Source organism: Ischnura elegans, chromosome X, assembly GCF_921293095.1.
Source record: "Ischnura elegans chromosome X, ioIscEleg1.1, whole genome shotgun sequence".
Classification (NCBI taxonomy): Eukaryota; Metazoa; Arthropoda; class Insecta; order Odonata; family Coenagrionidae; genus Ischnura; species Ischnura elegans.
Window position 1 is genome coordinate 76,164,687 of NC_060259.1, and position 17,972 is coordinate 76,182,658.

Sequence of the window (17,972 nt, forward strand, 5' to 3'; positions counted from 1 at the left end):
AAAATCATAAGTGCATTTTTTGGCGGTGAAAGTTAATAAACAGATAAATTACTCACAGGTGCCCGAAAAATTGAGGAATCATAATATCTCTGGATTTACTTGTTTAAAATTATGCTTTTACTCTGTTCTGTAGAACCTTGAGGAATTTGACCTTAAAAATAGATAGAAAAGAGCACATGCTGGGATACAAAGTGCACGCCGCTGACGCTTAGGGGCACTGAAGCAGGGCTATGCACAATCTGATCAATAGCTTGAATGATTATGCTCAGTAGGAGTTGAATTTTAGTGAGAAGTAGGTGCAATTCCAATCCTAATATGTTGTCATCGGACATCTCCGATTCAAACGCCAGCAAAAAAACAAAATATTTAAATGCCGGCCTCGGTGGCGTCGGGGTAAAGTCCCCGGCTGCTAACCTAGAGGTCGCGGGTTCGAATCCCGCCTGGGTGGATTGATCACCATCCAGGGCATGGATGTTTGTGATTGTCCATCAAGTTAATTGGAAGAGAGGACAACAATGTCCTAAAATTCGCTTGATAAAATAAGACGAAATAATAATAATAATAATAATAATCTCCTGCTCTCTTCTGCTAAGACCAGAAAAACTGTCAAGGTTACGAGTGCAGCATCCAAACAGCAATCACTTAGTGTACTTCTCTGTTCCTTAGTTTTATAGCCAGATCCTTTATCCACCTCTGAAACAATTGTACATTCAGTTAGCATCAATATGATTTTTGATTTCATATCATTGTAGTATCAATAATGTTGGCTGCAGTTATAGATATCCTTACTGCAGCCAGTCACATTCCAATCTTGTTCCTAACTGATAAAAGGATATTTTCTGGGAAATTTTTCTCAGTAATACTTCATTGGATAAAGGTCAAGGCAATAGGGTAGTTTCCTTCATCAAAGAAAACAAAAGGCATTGATTGCGATTTGTTACCCACCATTAGTATATTCATAATATACAAATTATTCTGTTTTAGAAATTCCAGTTTAGACGAATGTTAAGGGTCAATTTTAACCTCATTTGAAAAAGGCCAGATTGGCGGACATGCGATGCCGCTCCACATGACGTCACAGGGGTCCGGATGCTATACGAGTAATCAAGAATTTTACATCTTCTGAGATTACCAATGCATGCATGAGGCACAGAGCTCAGGGAAAGATCTCTTAATAATCACCTATTAAAATTGCCTATGGTCGGAAAGTTTCCTTTGTTTGATAGAGTATTAATAATCCTTATTAAAGTCGAGCGCTACCTGCTAGCAGGGTACTCTGCTACCTGCTAGCAGCCTACATCATAGCGGCACTCACAGCCTCACACCCAGGTGGGCTTACACAGATGCAGCCATGACCAGAATGATGTCACACAGGCCTTTCCCAGCATTCATACTTAGCCATTGTGTTTTTGTGTGCTTGAAAATTTTCACTTTTCATTTAATCGCAAAAAATAGAAATCGTCATTTAAAAATCTAAAAGCATGAAATACGTACTTCAGGAGTAATAATCATTTGATTTTGGCAATAAAAAAATAGGAAATCATCCTATTGTTGGTGTTTCTAATGTATATATATTTTTTTATTTCCAGAAAAACAGGATAGCAGAGAGAAGGAGAGCAGTATTACATCGAGTTCTGTGTCCACAGAAGAAGCCGTTGCGATAACTATGCCAGGTGTATCAGATGCCCCGCCCTTGCCACATAAGAAAAGAATTCATGCAATTTCTTCGAAACAAGAGAAAGAAGTTGAAAATCTAACTCAAAGGCAGCTAGCAATGGCCAGTGCATGTGGAAAGGTGTGTCAACAGCCGTTCCCCGGGAAACTTTTAGGAGCAAATGATCTGGATACGATTGAGCAAAGTGAAAAAATTCTATCGAGTGCAAAACGTGTCCCAACGCCTGCCCCTCTCACTGCAACAATGAGTGATTGTGCCTTTGGCCTCCCTCGGACCTCGTCTTCAGGGCAAGAAGACTGTGGTGAAGTGCAGAAACCATCGATTGCCAGACTGAAAGCCCTCTTTGAGAGTAATTCAGGAGTCAGGGAAGTCAAACAGATGAATGCGGGGAGCATATTGGCCAAGCCACGCTGTCCGCAGGGGGTCACTCGGAGTCACTCTTTGGGAGCGGTGAGGAAGCCGCAGAAATTCTCTCAATTTACTGCATCGGGGGCCAGTGAGGAGGAAGTACAGCCTCCCCTCTCGTCAGACTTGAGTGAAAGTGAGAGATTCAAAAGTGCATCGAATAATCACGTTGACAGGTCATGCTCAATCTACCAGGGTCCAGAGGTGAATGTGGATTCCTTTCCTGTTGAAAGGGAAGGTGTGGAAGACTTGAAGCGTTCTGTTTTTTGTGATCCTAAAGCTTCTCTCTACTGCGAAATGAAGTCACGTGACCAAGCTACAAATGTGCCAATTATTCAAAGGAAACCTGTGCCAGATAGTTTTATGTTATCACCTTTGCTGAAGAATAAAAATTCCTCTAAATCTTCTGTAGAACTTCCGCCTGTATCTCACGTCTCCCTAGAACCCCTACGTCCGGCTCTTCCAATTAAGAGAAGTAAATCGTTGAAAGCCAAAATGAGTGGGGAAACTTTTAAGCTCTCTCTCTCGAAAAAGGATGCAGTTCAGACCCAGGATTTGCCTGCCGAAGGAGTTGCCTCTTCTGCCCATCCGCCATGCATTGCTGAACGGAAATCTGAGTCCTTGTCAAAGGCATCCAGAGGTTATGACATTTTTGTTCCAGCAGGTGATAACTTCTCTAAAGATAACATGCCACTGAAAGTTCGCTCTATTTCAAGTACTAAACCAGTGAAATTGACTGATACCAGTATTTCATCCACAAAAAGGACTGATGTTAGGGAAGCATGTTCAGCTAAAGTAAGTATAAATAGTGGAGCACCTAACCCAGAAGTTGGACTTCCATCTGTTTCTAGTGCAAATAAATCTGGCTCAGACACTGAGCAGTTTCCTCGAAGTTTAGAAGGGAAGAGGACTGATCAAATGGTCAAGCCAAACTGTGATGTTTGCAGAGCACAAAACTTCAATTTGAGAAGGGAAAAGAGCTTTCATGCTTTAAAAGCTTTCTCTCAAGATGTTCAGTATTCAGATCTGAAAAAGTTTGATGTTACTGATAGCACCAAACTTGTGAAGGAGCCGTTCAAGTATAAATCAATACCTGATAAGATAGGGGGAGCAAAAACTCTCTTGCAGAAACAAAAATCCTTACAGATTGATTCAAGCAAAGTGTACGACCATTCTACAAAGTATTTAATGGCTGAAGGGATGGAAAATTCTGATTCGGGCGATTGCCAGCGAAGTGCTGCTGTTAGTGCCCGCCACAAAGTGGACACAGTTGTTGGTGGACTTGGTATTAGAGAAAGACGGAATAGTTTTAGACGAGCAGTTGGTCAAAGTGTTGATGATAAGAGTAGCTCGATAAAAACTAGCAAAGTCAATAAGTGGCCTCCAAGTAGTAATGAGTCATATTCCTTGTCTCATCCTGATGGAGGTCCACTGAAAAAACAGTTTGAGAATCAACCGACGAGTAGTCAAGTGATATGTGGAGAGAGTCTTCCTGTTAGAGAATTGAGTGAAAGTAATAAGGCTGGTGATGGCAATGTGACCACTAAGAGTCCTCCTGGTGTTCAGAAGTTGCCAATTGTAAGTAAATGTAAATATTTGAAAGGTGTTCCAAAAACTAGTGAAAATTTTTGTGAGGCAAGTGAGTTGCAGAAACAGAAAGTACTTAAAATGCCTGAAACCTTACCCAGTCCCAGTGATCTAGCCCATAAAAGTTTGAGATCAACAAAGATAACTGTTAGTGATTCTAATTCGTTTCAACCTTCAAGTACTCCATGGATGCACTCTGTGGCAAGTGGTGACAGCAAAGTGCTTCATAATCCTGCTAACCCACGCTCTCCAAATTCTAATGATGCATTGAGCCCACTGAAGAGAAGCACCACCAATAATGAGGCTCGTCCTTGGCCCACTCAGCTGTACAGTAACGTTCCTCTTGATAAAGGTGAGTGGTTTTTGATTTATCAGGGTATTTTTTTTCAAAATGCATTCCAGTGAAGTAAACTGAGGGGGCTAGCTACTCAGAGCGGTGGCGTGGCAATGGATTCTTGTTTTGCTAATTCTTTCGGTAAGGAAAATGAACATCATGTAGTCATAGCATAAAGTAAGATGATGCAAAAAAAATTGAAAAGGCAGGGATTAGAACCCCTAACAAATGAGCATTTTAGCTTCTTACCCGAACATTGATGGAATCAATTGAGTTACTCACTCTAATTAAAAGTGAGCCAGAATCTAGCTTTCTGCATCCAAAAAAATTAAGTTGAATTCCTACAAAAATCCAGCTGGTATACTGGATAAACTTCCTAAATGTGGCTGGAACCATCTAAAGCAAATGGCTGGAGAGAATAGATTTTGGATTCTGGTAATTGGTTATCTACCTCCTCCTTTCTGAAGTGCTGGAAGTGCACTAGTTCCTGTGAAACATAGCTGTTGTCTACCTATTTCCAGGGTGCTTAGCACACTGTTAGTCGGTCAGTTGACCAGTTTCAATATTAGCATCATTAGAATGCATTCCAGTGGTAGTTTGTTGGCACTGTGCATATCTGGCCAACCTGTGTAGCATGTTTGTTAGATTTTGGCTGGATGCCTGTGCGTTGATTCCTGGAGAATGGTGACTACTTGAATGGGTGGCTTGGTAAGATAACCCTTCAAGCGCGGCGGGCATTTAATTAAATCCCATCCCAGCGGCTGGATGAGATTTAAATGACTTCACCTTTTGGCATGCTATCATTCAATAATTTATAGCTTTCATAATATACAGTCAGTATCGTTGAAAATTTTTGTAAACCTGCATAATATAATGCACTACTATATGATAGTTTTTCAACCGATTTGAACAAATATTTATTGTTTTATGTATCTTGTTCTATGAACATATGAATAAATTTTCAGTTTTCAAATATTTAAATTTTGTTTCGAATTAGTTTCGAGATCTCTAACATTCCATGCATTTCTTAAACACAATTACATGATGTATTTAAGTGATTTGGGGTTGAAAATGTCATAGCCGATGGGATACTTTCAATAGGATTACCTGTTTCACCTACTTGAGAATTCATCACTTCGCCCATTTCTCCGACTTTGTTTTATTATTACAGAATCATTTCAGATAGGCACTCACGTGCTAATGTTTCAAACGTCAATATATAAATATACAATTGACTTTACCTTTGTAATTCTGCTTTATGTGAAATGATTTGAAGCAATCCAAGCATAAGCCCACTGCACATTTTTCACACCAGTACATCTCTCTTCATTGCCTACACTAGGCGCAAACTGCACACCTCCTTTGAGGCTTTGTTTTCTTCGTATTTGTAGTAATTTTCTTTAGGAAATGTATTTCTTTGAGTTTTGATACTAAATTGTCTAAGGAGTGACGGCCATGTCCAAACAGCCCATATGGAGTTGGATATTTCAAAAATATTACTTCGACCAATTGCATGCAAAATGATAACTGAGTCAATTTTTTATACGTGTTTTCCTGTGAACAACATATGAATTTAGGACTGCGGCATTCAATAGTCTCCTAAATAACTTCATCCACCACATGTTACGGCATTTTTTTTCAATTAGATACGAATGCAATATCAGGTCCTTGAAATTCACCCCACCTATGAATTCATTATAACCTAATGCACAAACAGACTTCCGAGTCTCTTTTTTGCCTTTCAATTATTCCAATTTCGTAGAATCCCCAATTTATAAATTAAAATAACCACACACAGGAAGTACACCCGATGAGAATTTCAACACACTGCCTGAAAGAACACCACACAGCATGAATGGCTCTAGAGAACTGAAGCGCGTGGTTTCGTAGCTCCATCAAGAGACGAGAGAATATCTCAAAGGGGCCCTGATATACGCTGACTGTTTAGAAGGAATCTTATCTTCGTTGATTACTGTCTACAAAAGTAAAGAAAAGATAAATGCAAAGTGAAGCACATGGCCCCTTTGCTTAGGACTAATGCTGTGGACCAAACACACTTGGGGCTCGAGGTGATGAAACACAAGGAGAAGACGGAGAGAAGGCAGTGAGCTTATGAAGATACCGTATCTCGAGCTAAAGTAGCTGACCCTTCTTGACATCTCACAAGCAGAATAGGCAGCAGTTTTCAAGATAGTATAGTTGAAGGAAAGCATTGATTTTTTAGGCCGAATTCGTCAACTCGCTTGTTCAAAACGGAATTTCGTTGAAACATTAAAAAAAACCTGAAGGTATAAAGTTGCTATGAATATTTTATTGGAAAGAAAAAAAAATTTCTTCCAAATGTGGAGTAATTATTTTTAATTTAAAATACAATATCTAACGGAGAAAATATATTAGATTCAGAAGTTCAGGAAGCGTACAGGTACGCATGATGGCGGCATACGAAATTTAAAGGGCGCGTACTGGGTACGCATGACGGCGTTGAGGGGTTAAGCTTAATACCTGTTAAAATTAGATGAGATGTGATTCTTGATATTTACCTGGATTTGGCAAGCCTGGTTCCCGAAGCTGGATCATCGGACATTTTAAGATCCAAATGCATTTTCTAATTCCTGCTGTAAAACAAATCCATTATTTAAGTTTCGTCTAGGTACATGCAATCAAAGAAATGCTTTAGATTTACATACACATTTTAATATTTAACTGATTAAAAATATTTTTATAAGCTTTCAAATTATTTTTAAAAACAATAAAATCTTTACACGCTCAGGATCTTAACTGTCATGCTTGCATTTGGAAATGAAAATAGGTTTCAATCTTTGGATAAACCATTTACTGAATTGTAATATTCCACACACAAATTTCCTCCGAATTTTGTCACTTTCTCATCGCATACTGACTTGTGTTTCACCCGCGAATGCTTCTGTTGCAGTGAGGTGGATTTTGTACTTCCACGTGATAGTTTCACATCACAGTGCATGCACATAATTCTCTTTATGTCAATAAAATTTTTTTTTGCACAATGAAATACATTTTTAATCAGTATATCATTAAATTAAATTGCAATTATGTAATCTGCAACACAATTAACAATGTTTAGAACAACATCAGCGTAAAGTGCGACGAGTTGCAGGAACAGAACAAGACAACCACTCAGCTAGAGGAAAGGGTGGGCAGCATAAGTGCATAAAGGATAGGTGAAGGAGAAGGAATGCACTCCCTGCATCTTTCAAGCAATTAGGCTACGAATGAGTTAGTCAAGGGCGCACATGTCAGGTGCTATTTTGTGACATCGTTGCCTTCAATGGCTTCAAAGCGAAGCTGGGCGAACTATGTGATACTTACAGTTGGCGTTTCCAGGCCATATCTTCTTGTTTGACAGTAATGATGCCACACCTGTTTCTTTGAAAATTGTTCTGTTTGGACTTTTTTTTAATATCGTTATAGTCTTGTTATAACTAACAAAACTTTGTTTCAATCGATTTGAGCTTAAAGAAACCTAGATATGTTAGAAATGCGACGCATTTGGTCTCATTCTTTTTTTAATCCCATGCATGACATCCAATTGCCAAAAACTATCGAGACATCTTTGGGTCGACAGTAAGTCGCTCACCTAGCATTTGTTCTCTAGAAATGGAGAATTGAAGCAGGTAAGATAATAAAGGTCAGTGGGTGAGATGGGGTAGGGATGAAAGATGCTTCCATTGTTCTCGTGTAACTTGATATTTTCCTTTGAAGATAATGATTAATTGACTATTTGACCTCGGAAAGGAAAAAAAAATATCAGAGGCATGGGGTGATGGAGGGCCAAGGGTTTTTTTTATTTGCGACGTAGTAACTTATGACATGGTTGTTATCCTATGGCATTGAGATTTTCGCGAAGGTCGTTCAATCCCTTTGTAAGAGTCACACTATGTGCCTGTCGTATTTTGCCGTAAAAATTTTTGTGGTTGACACTGTTGCATAACCCCTGTGAGAATTTTTGGACAAAACTGTTCGTGAGTAGGGCAAGCATTGCAGTGCAACAGCGCATGGGAAGGTAGGGTCGGAACACTTTCCACTCCCTCGTATGGGACGCTACATTCACTGAAGCAAAAATTTAATTTCGGATCCAGATCTGATGCCTTCTGCGAATTTGGATCCAAAGTATCTGATGAAGGACAATAGCCGCAGATATTTGGATCTGAGGTATCCAATCCGACCATCCCTAGTGGTATTCCAAAATCAGCTCTCATATCCGAGAATTATGTTTTTGCATTTTCTCCATGATAGTCAAGTTCTACTAGCTTTTTTTTTTCAAAATTTAATGTTCCAGACTCTGAATGCACTTCATTTATGCTCTGTGTAACTCTGCACCTAATTGTTCAATGTTTTTAACCACATAGAGCAACTTGAGGCAAGTATTATCAGTGTTACCTTCTCAGAATATTGATATTTTTCTTAATTCTTAGGTACCAATAAACATCAAGCTATTAAATTTATTAATGTGGAATTAAATATTTTGCTTGGTTAAGTTGAAAAAATATTCACACAGGTATTTGTTTATTTATGATTTACATATCATATCTTTCCGATAGTTTTCATTTCCTAGGCATATGGCTGTGGTCAGTTGAATTTACCCGCCACCAACTACTGGTGTAGTAATCCACTGCACTGATACCAGTTGTGCTCAAGACACAAACTGATTGGTCTCGACCTTCTTTCTTAAGGTTTATTGATCATCAAAAAATATGGCACCTAGTTTGAGATTCCTACACAGATTATGGCTCATTTCTATTGTGGAATAGCATTTTGGTTTGGCTTCTCCCGGCACGCGCTGCCGAGCTCTGGCCTCACGATCAAAAGTCAACTTAAAGCTCAGCATCGCATGCAGATTTTTTATTTTTCTTCAAATATGCCTTGAAAAATCTTAAGTGTATCCCTGCTATGAATTAATTGATGGATGGACTTTTTAAATGGTACTTTTATCATATTTGATATAAAAAGATGCATGAAATTGACGCCCAGCCTTTAGTAATGTAAGGACATCAAAACCAGTGCATATAAGTCTCCGAAACTTAGTTAAAAAAGACACAGTATCATATTAATAGGTGATGCCATTTTTCTGCCCATTCAAATATTCCAGTTATGTCACCGGCTACACAATCTGTAAGACTTTTCAAGAGAGTTGAGAACAACAAAACGATCCTTAGGAAGAATTGAAAGTCGAGACTCACTCAGCCCTAGTGGCAAAAAAGGCAATCAGAGCATGCTGAGTCGAAGGAGAAATCCACTTTGATATGTGTATTATCAATTGCACTAGGGACACCATGGGTGCAAATGAAAAATAAATACAGACAGATGGTGAAACGAAGGGATTGTGAATGTGCATAAAACATGGAACTCTATGTTGGTGTGGAGCTGGAGTAATGACCAAAATCACATGGTAAAAGTTTCACCTGAAGCAGTAAGGTTAACTGTTATTGATGGATTCTCTAAGTGAGAATTATCAAGGGGTCGATTTGGAAAACACTTTTCTCGCTCTTCATACCATTTCATTTGGGTTTAGGATGTCCGAATATGTATGTTCCTGTCTGTATGTGTGGGCCCAGTTCATATATTGATTAAATTCTGATACTGAGGCCCCATGCTAAATGCGATGGTGGTTGGCGTAACATGGTGAAACTCCTTCATGATGCACAAAGGTTAAGAAAACACTTCGCTGTTTCACAAAATAAAATATATTTGCGACCGGTTTTGATACAGTGTATCATCATCTGGCAATTACAAGTATCAGTACATCGAATTTATACCCTTGAAGGCGTAAGAGGGGCGGTGGAGTGGAGGTGGAGAAAGGGGGGGGAATGGGGGAGGGGGTAAGGGAAGGGAAGGTAGGTTTGGGAAGTACATCGCTGATGGGTCACTGCACAGGGTAGCCGAGGGTTGGTGTATGATCCCGTATTTCGTCATCATACACCAACCCTCGGCTACCCCGTGCAGTGACCCATCAGCGACGTACTTCCCCAACCTACCTTCCCTTCCCTTACCCCCTCCCCCATTCCCCCCCCTTTCTCCACCTCCACTCCACTGCCCCTCTAACACCTTCAAGGGTATAAATTCGATGTACTGATACTTGTAATTGCCAGATGATGATACGCTGTATCAAAACCGGTCGCAAATATATTTTATTTTGTGAAACAGCGAAGTCTTTTCTTAAACTTTGTGCATCCTGAGGCCCCATGTTGATGAGACACTCTTAAATGTCCTTGTAGCACTATTCGTAGAGTACCTGCTACATTTGGAGGTTCTTGGTTCGAGTCCCACTCATTTTACCCTCTGATTTGTGACTTCTACTATGTTATACCTCACCATTACCCGTGTCTATTTTGTATTATGCACGTCTTCCTATCCCTTTCTTTTCTCTTCTGTCAATTCCTATGGATTTTTGTGCTCATGGTATTTTTTGAATGGATTAATAACTTAATGGCCATATTTTCTTTTTTCATTTGGGTTTTGGATGCCCCAATATGTCAATTTTCTACTATCATATGAGTGTGTATATCTTTGCATCCTGTTTTTCTGTTGGCGAGTGGTGAGTTGCATTGGTGCCGTGTATATTGGTCACTCCTTTGGGCCAATGGGGTGTTCTTTTTTATAAACCCTCAAAATTTGACGATTATGTGCTGTTTTCGGTGGTATGGGAATAAAAAAAAAATCGCTGTGAGCATGTATCCTGGTAGTGCTACTGGTAAGCTCCTAGTGCATCATGGGGAGGTTCTGGGTTTGAGTTTCAATCAGGCTATATTGTAACCCTCTGATTTCTGGGTTCCACTCTCTTCTACTTCACTGTTGTCCTTATCAATTTTGTATTATGCATTCCTACCCCTTTATTTCCACTTCTATCAATTTATATATATATATTCAAAGTGATTAGTGGATGCCTTCCTATGTCATCTATGGGTTGAGAAAGGCATTAGCTAAAGCCAAAATGTACCATCTCTTTCATCTCATTGATTCTCTCTCCTAGTCTGTGTATGTGAGTCAACATGTGTCTTTTGTTTGTAATTTGCTGAGAACTTATACCTGCTCCTCTGAGCTACTATCTGTTGAATGTATAATGATGTTATGTAACATAAATAGGTGAAGATGATTGGTGAATTTGAAATTTTAAAATGCACTCATTCAGATCAGATGGTCAAAGAGAATCTGTCATCAAATGAACCCATCACAAAGTTGGTTGCCAGTGTAATTATTTGTTAGTTAAATGCCAAATATTTTGAAGTAAATTGAAAATATTTTCAGTTGAATTCTTATTGTGGTCCAGTGGTTAACAACTCAAGGAAAATTTTTCTATTTTCAGGTAAAGTAAGTGATGCTCCTTGTCCAGTAGACATGTTGGTAAGCATTAAATATACATCTTTAATATTTTTGTTGTTTATTTCTATGAAGCAATATTTGATAGTAGATTTTATTTAATTACAGGGGTCCCAAATTAACTCCAATATTGTGGTGCCTTTAGAAGTTGATGTGGACCAAGTTGGTGCAAGTATGAATTTCCAGGGAAAATCAGAAGGTACATATTTCATGTGCTCTCCAAGTCAATCCTTTTACTATTTGGAAAAAATGTCTTTGACTGTATAGTACAGTAGAAGTCCATTATATTAAGTTTGAAGGTCCCTGGATAATCATTAGTTGTAGTGCAAAGTCATTATAGCTGATTTATATTTTTTTAATCGCAGATTTTTAGTACTATATATGGCAGGAAAAATAAAAACTTTTGCTTTTTTACATTTTTATTTATTCAGAAGTAAATACATAAATATTTCAATGTTAATTTTAAAATAAATTACGTTAGAACAATAAATAAAGACAATGTCTAGCAAAAATTTCCTCATTAGTCAGATATATCGTTGCGAAAAGACAAAATTCGATTTATTAATGCACTGATATTGATCAATCCATGGATAATTGATCAGTAAATGGTTTGAAATTCCAATTTTTATGTAATAATGATCAAGCAGCTGCTACATTATTTAACTTTCGGCAATCAGCGACAAGGTCTCAGGAATTTAACTGTCAAGATTGCTCTGAAAATTTTCTGAACACATATATATATTGAACATCTGCAGAGTGGCCAAATCATGGGAACAGGCTGCTATGCAGCATACCCTCAGCCTCCCTGAATGGGAAAAGTTCTTTGGGTGCTATGGTTTAGCTTTTGGATCATTTAGCAATACACCATTGGCCTCCTTTATCCATTATTTGAACTGACAGGCAGGCAAGTAGCGACTGAAAAGACCCTTCCAAGAGATGATGGAGTGCTGACAAGTTTTGAATTGCTAGTTGCTACGTGGCGGTCTCACTTGGAGGGATATTGCACTGCTGTTGTGAGCTCTCTCTCCCAAATGAGCCCATTGTCGTCTTGCATGGGTGGACACCCAAGCTCCCGTTAATCCTTGTGGATTATTACCTCTTCCAATTCTCATTTGGACTCATTTCTCATTCACTCGCTGGTAAATTTTTAATTCTGTTATCATGTGGAAATTAGATGGTAACAGTGAAAATTTGTTGTTGAAGAGAGCTCTCTATGAAGCAAATCTAGCAAAATAACACATTGTGGTCCTTGCCCACTCTATTTAGCTACAGATTGTGCCAGAATACTTACTTTGCCTGTCCCTGTCATCTAGGCTGCAAAGGATGCACCTGTTGGGCATAGCATAACCAAACGCCAACTTCTACTGCCGAAGTAGATGTAGCCTAGTGGGTAAAGTGCTTGGTTGCCGATCGTATGGTCGTGGGTTACTGGCAAAACCTTTGGACACCACCTGGATAAAATCCTCAAAGTGTGAGGTGGCCCAGGGAAAGGATCTAAACCCTTACCCAAAATATGTGACTTTGACATGCCTGAGTTAAAGTCTGGGGTGAGCTCTACCTTCGCTGATCTTATCCAACCTTCACGTTGAATCAGTGTTTGAGTGGTTCAACCTTATTGAGTAGAGTTATCTTGCTATTGCCTTGTTTTTTGATGGATTTCAAAACTTATGCTGTCATACTGAAATTTTCAGGGCATATAGAGATATATATCACCTCAATATTTATGAGGAAATACTGAGGTGATATATATGTAAATTTTAGGTATAAGCAAATGTTAAATACAGTCCACTCTAGATTCATTGAAAGTTTCAAGAGGACAGTTTGAGTACATGTTGAGTTATTAATATGTGAGGAAAAAGAGACTGGATCGTCTTATAGTTTGGCGATTGGACCAACTTAACCAGTCTGAATGGTTAATGCATAAGGCTAACCAGCTCAGTTGCACTATGTGCTCCAGCTGCAGTGCTTTGAATTTTCAAAGTTGAAATAGGTAATCACTGTAATTGATGTATCCATGAGTGTATGTCTTAAGAATTGCTTAAAGTGCCAAATTAATACATATTCACCTTTCATTTGGGACACTTTTTCCTGTCTTCATTCCATCCATTAGTTGGCAAGACGGTGAATGTGCCGGACAATCCAAACCCCGGAAACAGTGGAGCTTCTGCTCATTTTACCAGAGCATTGGAAGTTTTCCAGCAAACAGCAGCTAGTATACGCACTAAATTTTCATGGTCTGGAGGAACGGGAAGCACATCGCCCAAATCATCAGAAACTAGCCCTAAAGCATCAGTGAGTCCAAGTCAGCGCCAGAGTCCGAAAGTGCGTCCAAATGGTAAGAGCTCCAATAAATTTCTTGTTGTTTGTCATCTTTTAGGCATTCACAGTTGCTTAATTACTATCTTTTCTATCAGCAGGTGTCCTCAAAAAAGGGGAAAGAAGTATTCCAAGTGTTAGTGATCAACCCAAGGTATTAAAAAAACAACAGCAGTACTTATGATTTTTTATGAATGAGACCATGTATGTTCCTTCTGAGATATCATTGAAAATAAATTCTTTTTTATTATTGCTGTTTTTCTTTCTAATAGCTCCAATTTCCAAAGTCCTCATAATTTTTCATAATATTTTTCCTTCGATATAACTTTATCTATTTATTTCCTTAGTAGTCATTGGGTCATTTTTGCAGATAAAACCAGGGATTTCATTTGCTGTGCTGCTTTTCCGCAGTAGGAAAGGGGGCATTCAACGGTTTTAACCATCATTTTTTTTTAAATTTTGTTGCAGATTATTTAAATAACTTATAATAACTTCTCTCATGTTTGTTGTCCTTATTTCATGAACACCCACGTTTGTTGTTACATAGCCTATTTATTTTAATGGGATGTCACATAAATTGTGACCATTCAATGGCAGGATAAAGAATGGTATTGAGTGCTTGAAAGAGAAATATGAAGTACTCTTGTTTACACTATCTCTGAAAATTGTGACTTCACTGCTTTGGGAATGGCATGAGTTTTCTATTCAGAGTCCATGGTAGAGGGGTCCGAAGTTTTCAGGATCAAATTAGGAAAGGGGTAAACCAAAAGTAATTAAGGAGGAGTCAGTAAATAATTGTGAAAAATACTAGAGAGATGGTGACATGTTATAATAAGATGATAATATAATTGGAGAAATGTGTTTTCTTTTAATTCTTCAATTAGCTATAACTGATACATAGGTTAGCACAAATCTTTATTTTGCACTGGTGTCTCTCATGCTTTTGAAAATATTGCCCAATATACTCTTTCCCATGCAGGTGTTTACCCATGCTAAGAAGTTCATGGCTCTTGGTAATAAAAAAGAGTACTGGTTGAAAAAGGCAACTACAGTAAAACCTCTATGTAGTGAACCTCTCTACATCGAAAACCTCTATACATCATACCAACCCTCTGGTCCCGTCAGTTTTACATGTAAATTTATAGGCAAACCTCTCTATAGTGAACCTCTTTATACCGTAAAACCTCTATATATCATAGCAACGAGACACCCCCGAGACGGCCTAACTACCTCCGCATTTCGTACCGAGACAACTAGAGACCATCAATGCAGCCGCGATTACGAACATGGAATGACATTATCAGCGATAAATGTTTCACGCTTATTTTTTTCTTATACACCTTTAATAATTTTCACGTTAACCATTAGTTTGGGCCATTTTGTTCCATATGAGAGCATACCTAACAGTAAATAAGAAAAAGGCATCCAACTCTCCTAATCATGTTAAGTGGCAGTTAATGATGATGATGACAGAAGACATTGTTTTCTCTCAAAATCTTCAAAATCTTGCGATAGCAATCGCTTTCATTTACTTATGGCTTTATTTTCTTGTAAGTGCCTACATACAATGTTCAGTTAATAAAAGAGGCGACCAGCGCAGCTTATAATCACTTGCTGGCGGAAATATTTCAACCAACTTCACTCCCATCCATGGAGACAGAATTACTCGACCGCATTGCTACTTCTGCTTCTAAAATGAAAATATTTCATGAATATACTGCGACTTGAAATAAATCAAATACAATTTTGTAATTATTTCATTCCCACATTTTGCGGTATAGCACTTTCTTACTACCGCCTTGGTAATTTTTTCGATGCTTTCGTGAACGATCGTAGTTTATAATTTATTGCGGTTAGCGACATATGTCTTGCCTGCGTATTTATGCCGCAAAATCTTCCATCGGGAGTCCGGGATGTCAATTTCTAGCAATACTGACGAACATCAATCCATGCGCAACAATGTGAGGTGAAGGAGAAAGCTAATTAGCTGATATGCGGTCGGGCAAGGAAATTTCTTACAGTCGCCGCCGCATTCTAAAGTAGTTCGCCCAGCATTCTCGCCGGGAAATCACGTCCTTTCGCAGACCTAGCATTTTTGTGTGCCCCTGACAGATTTTTTCTTCGGAACACTACTTGCATTATATTTTGGAGAGAGAGAATTCAATGAACTTTTCAAAATTGTGCTCAATTTCTTGTCTATTTTTTGCAGTAGTCACATGTTTATTTATATTTTTATAATTTTTAACAAGTCAAATGTTATAAGAATGATAAATCAGTTCTCTAAAAGATATTATCAGGAGTATTTTCAATTATTGCCCATAAAATATAAAAATTACTTAATTAATCATAGGCTGATGATGGATTCGAGAAATAAAAGAAGGCGACTACTTGACATTACCACATAATTAGCTATTTCTCTAGCCATCAACGAGGGCTGGCAGAAGGATGATGTAGCAGTGACCTTTGGAAAGCCATCATTCACCCTGACATCTATTTTAAACAACCAAGGAAAAACATAAGAAACTGTCTATCTAGGCTGCACAATTAAAATACTCAGGCAGTGAAATACGAGGATGAAGAAATTATGTTGAGAAATATAAAACTATTGTACTCTCCTCCGAACACTATTAGTAAATTGAATAATTTCTTAGGTCAAAAGGCATTAACGAAAACAGCTAGTGATTTATTTATAGTGAAAATGACATTAAAAAGTGCTCATGTAATTGAAAACATTATTTCAAAAGAGTTTGGAAAAAATTTTAAGCAAAACCAATAACTAATTTATTTTCTAAAAAGGCCTCTTTAACTAGTTACTTTACCTTTGTGTAATCCTTTTCCTAATGTATAACTGTAAATATATGTTCACTTATGCATGCATATATGTTTAAATATAGTTATTTAATGATTAAAAAGACAGTAGCACCTTTCATTTCCCAACGATATGAAAAAATGGTGCCTTCCACTAAAACCTCTCTATAGTGAACCTCCATACATCAAATTGCCCAAATTTTGGTCCCCTCCATTACGATGTAAAGAGGTTTTACTGTATCATTTTTTACCATCCCTGCAGTCCCTGAAAAATGTGCAAAATGTGGGCTGTTGTTCTAAAGAAAGATTTTGTTTTTAGGGTGAAAAAAAGGTTGTTAGTTACCATTTGAGACTTCTTGGGACATAGAAAGGAAAAATATTTTTGAGGACCGTGATGCAGAGGTTATAGAGACGGCACTGAACATCACTTGTTGCTCATAAATGAGATTTTCTCCAGCATCATAATATTTATTTTGTTTTTATTGTATCCAATTTGTCTTCAGTAGAGCAACCTTTTAAATTTGTTCTGCTTTCAATAGGATTCAGTTTATAACATAATGCAATAATTGTTAAAAAAAGTGATATTTTTTATCTGCACATCGGTAATCCGGAACCATTGGTGTACATAACGTTTTTCATAGTCATTTGGTTTCAGTTCCCAAGCTATTTATTGCAAGTTCAGAAAGGAATGCATCTACTACTCATACAGATTCTATAGATATACATCCTTCTGCTCATATTAATTTTACTTACCCCTTCTGCAACCATATTGGTATACTTCACAAAAGAATTCAACTCAAGGTATTTTTGATGAGACAGAATGATTCTGTTGTTCTTTCTGCTTTCATTAGGAAGATTAAAACGAAGCAGTCATATTCTGGGATTGGAATATGTTGCTCATCAAAATATGCAGGGCTTATCACAAACCTTAAGTGAAAGGCCTGTGCGGCCCATTTTCTGCTATAATTGTGTTATGTTGAGGCTTCAATTTCCATTGAGTGTTGATTTGAAAGTTTGCAATTGCTAATGAATATTTTTTTTCAATGTCATACTGTTTTTTCAATAATTTCACACTAGTTTAGCTATTATTCCAGTTCACCATTTTTACTCGCTCTTGGTGTTCCAAACTTTATATAATTAAGACTTGTGCAATGGGTACTCTGCTTGGCAGCAATTTCATGTTTTTCCTTACCACCGCAATTAGGAGGAGTAGGCGTGGCAATTAATTTTTGCGTGGCATTATTAATTAATCTATCTGATATTCTGGCCACAGCATTTGGACATGGTTTTATATACTTAAATGATCTCGAATTTCTTCTTCTGTTCAACCGCTTATCTTTGTGAATTCTTTCAGTTTTGCATTCACTTTGAGTGATAGGGATTACTCCAACTACTCTGCATCTACATCATTATATGTGACACCATCAGTGGGGTAGCCAGGAATTTTGTTCGGGGCCTAAAATCAGGGGGGAAATTTTTGATAAACAGGTAGAT

General features: G+C 37.9%; 1 protein-coding gene across 2 annotated transcripts in view; it reads left to right on the plus strand.

The window, feature by feature from the left end:
* The window catches only part of LOC124170822, a 35,814-nt gene extending 21,894 nt beyond the window's left edge, over positions 1-13,920 (plus strand). Inside the window, exons 7-11 of one of the 2 annotated variants that reach the window (XM_046549798.1) lie at positions 1,590-4,019; positions 11,341-11,378; positions 11,463-11,553; positions 13,465-13,689; positions 13,769-13,920. In XM_046549798.1, the coding sequence (XP_046405754.1) occupies positions 1,590-4,019; positions 11,341-11,378; positions 11,463-11,553; positions 13,465-13,689; positions 13,769-13,854 (2,870 nt within the window). In that variant the 3' untranslated portion in view covers positions 13,855-13,920. The remainder of the gene's footprint in view (positions 1-1,589; positions 4,020-11,340; positions 11,379-11,462; positions 11,554-13,464; positions 13,690-13,768) is intronic. The other variant, XM_046549799.1, reaches the window with a different exon arrangement.
* The last annotated feature ends 4,052 nt before the right edge of the window (positions 13,921-17,972 follow it).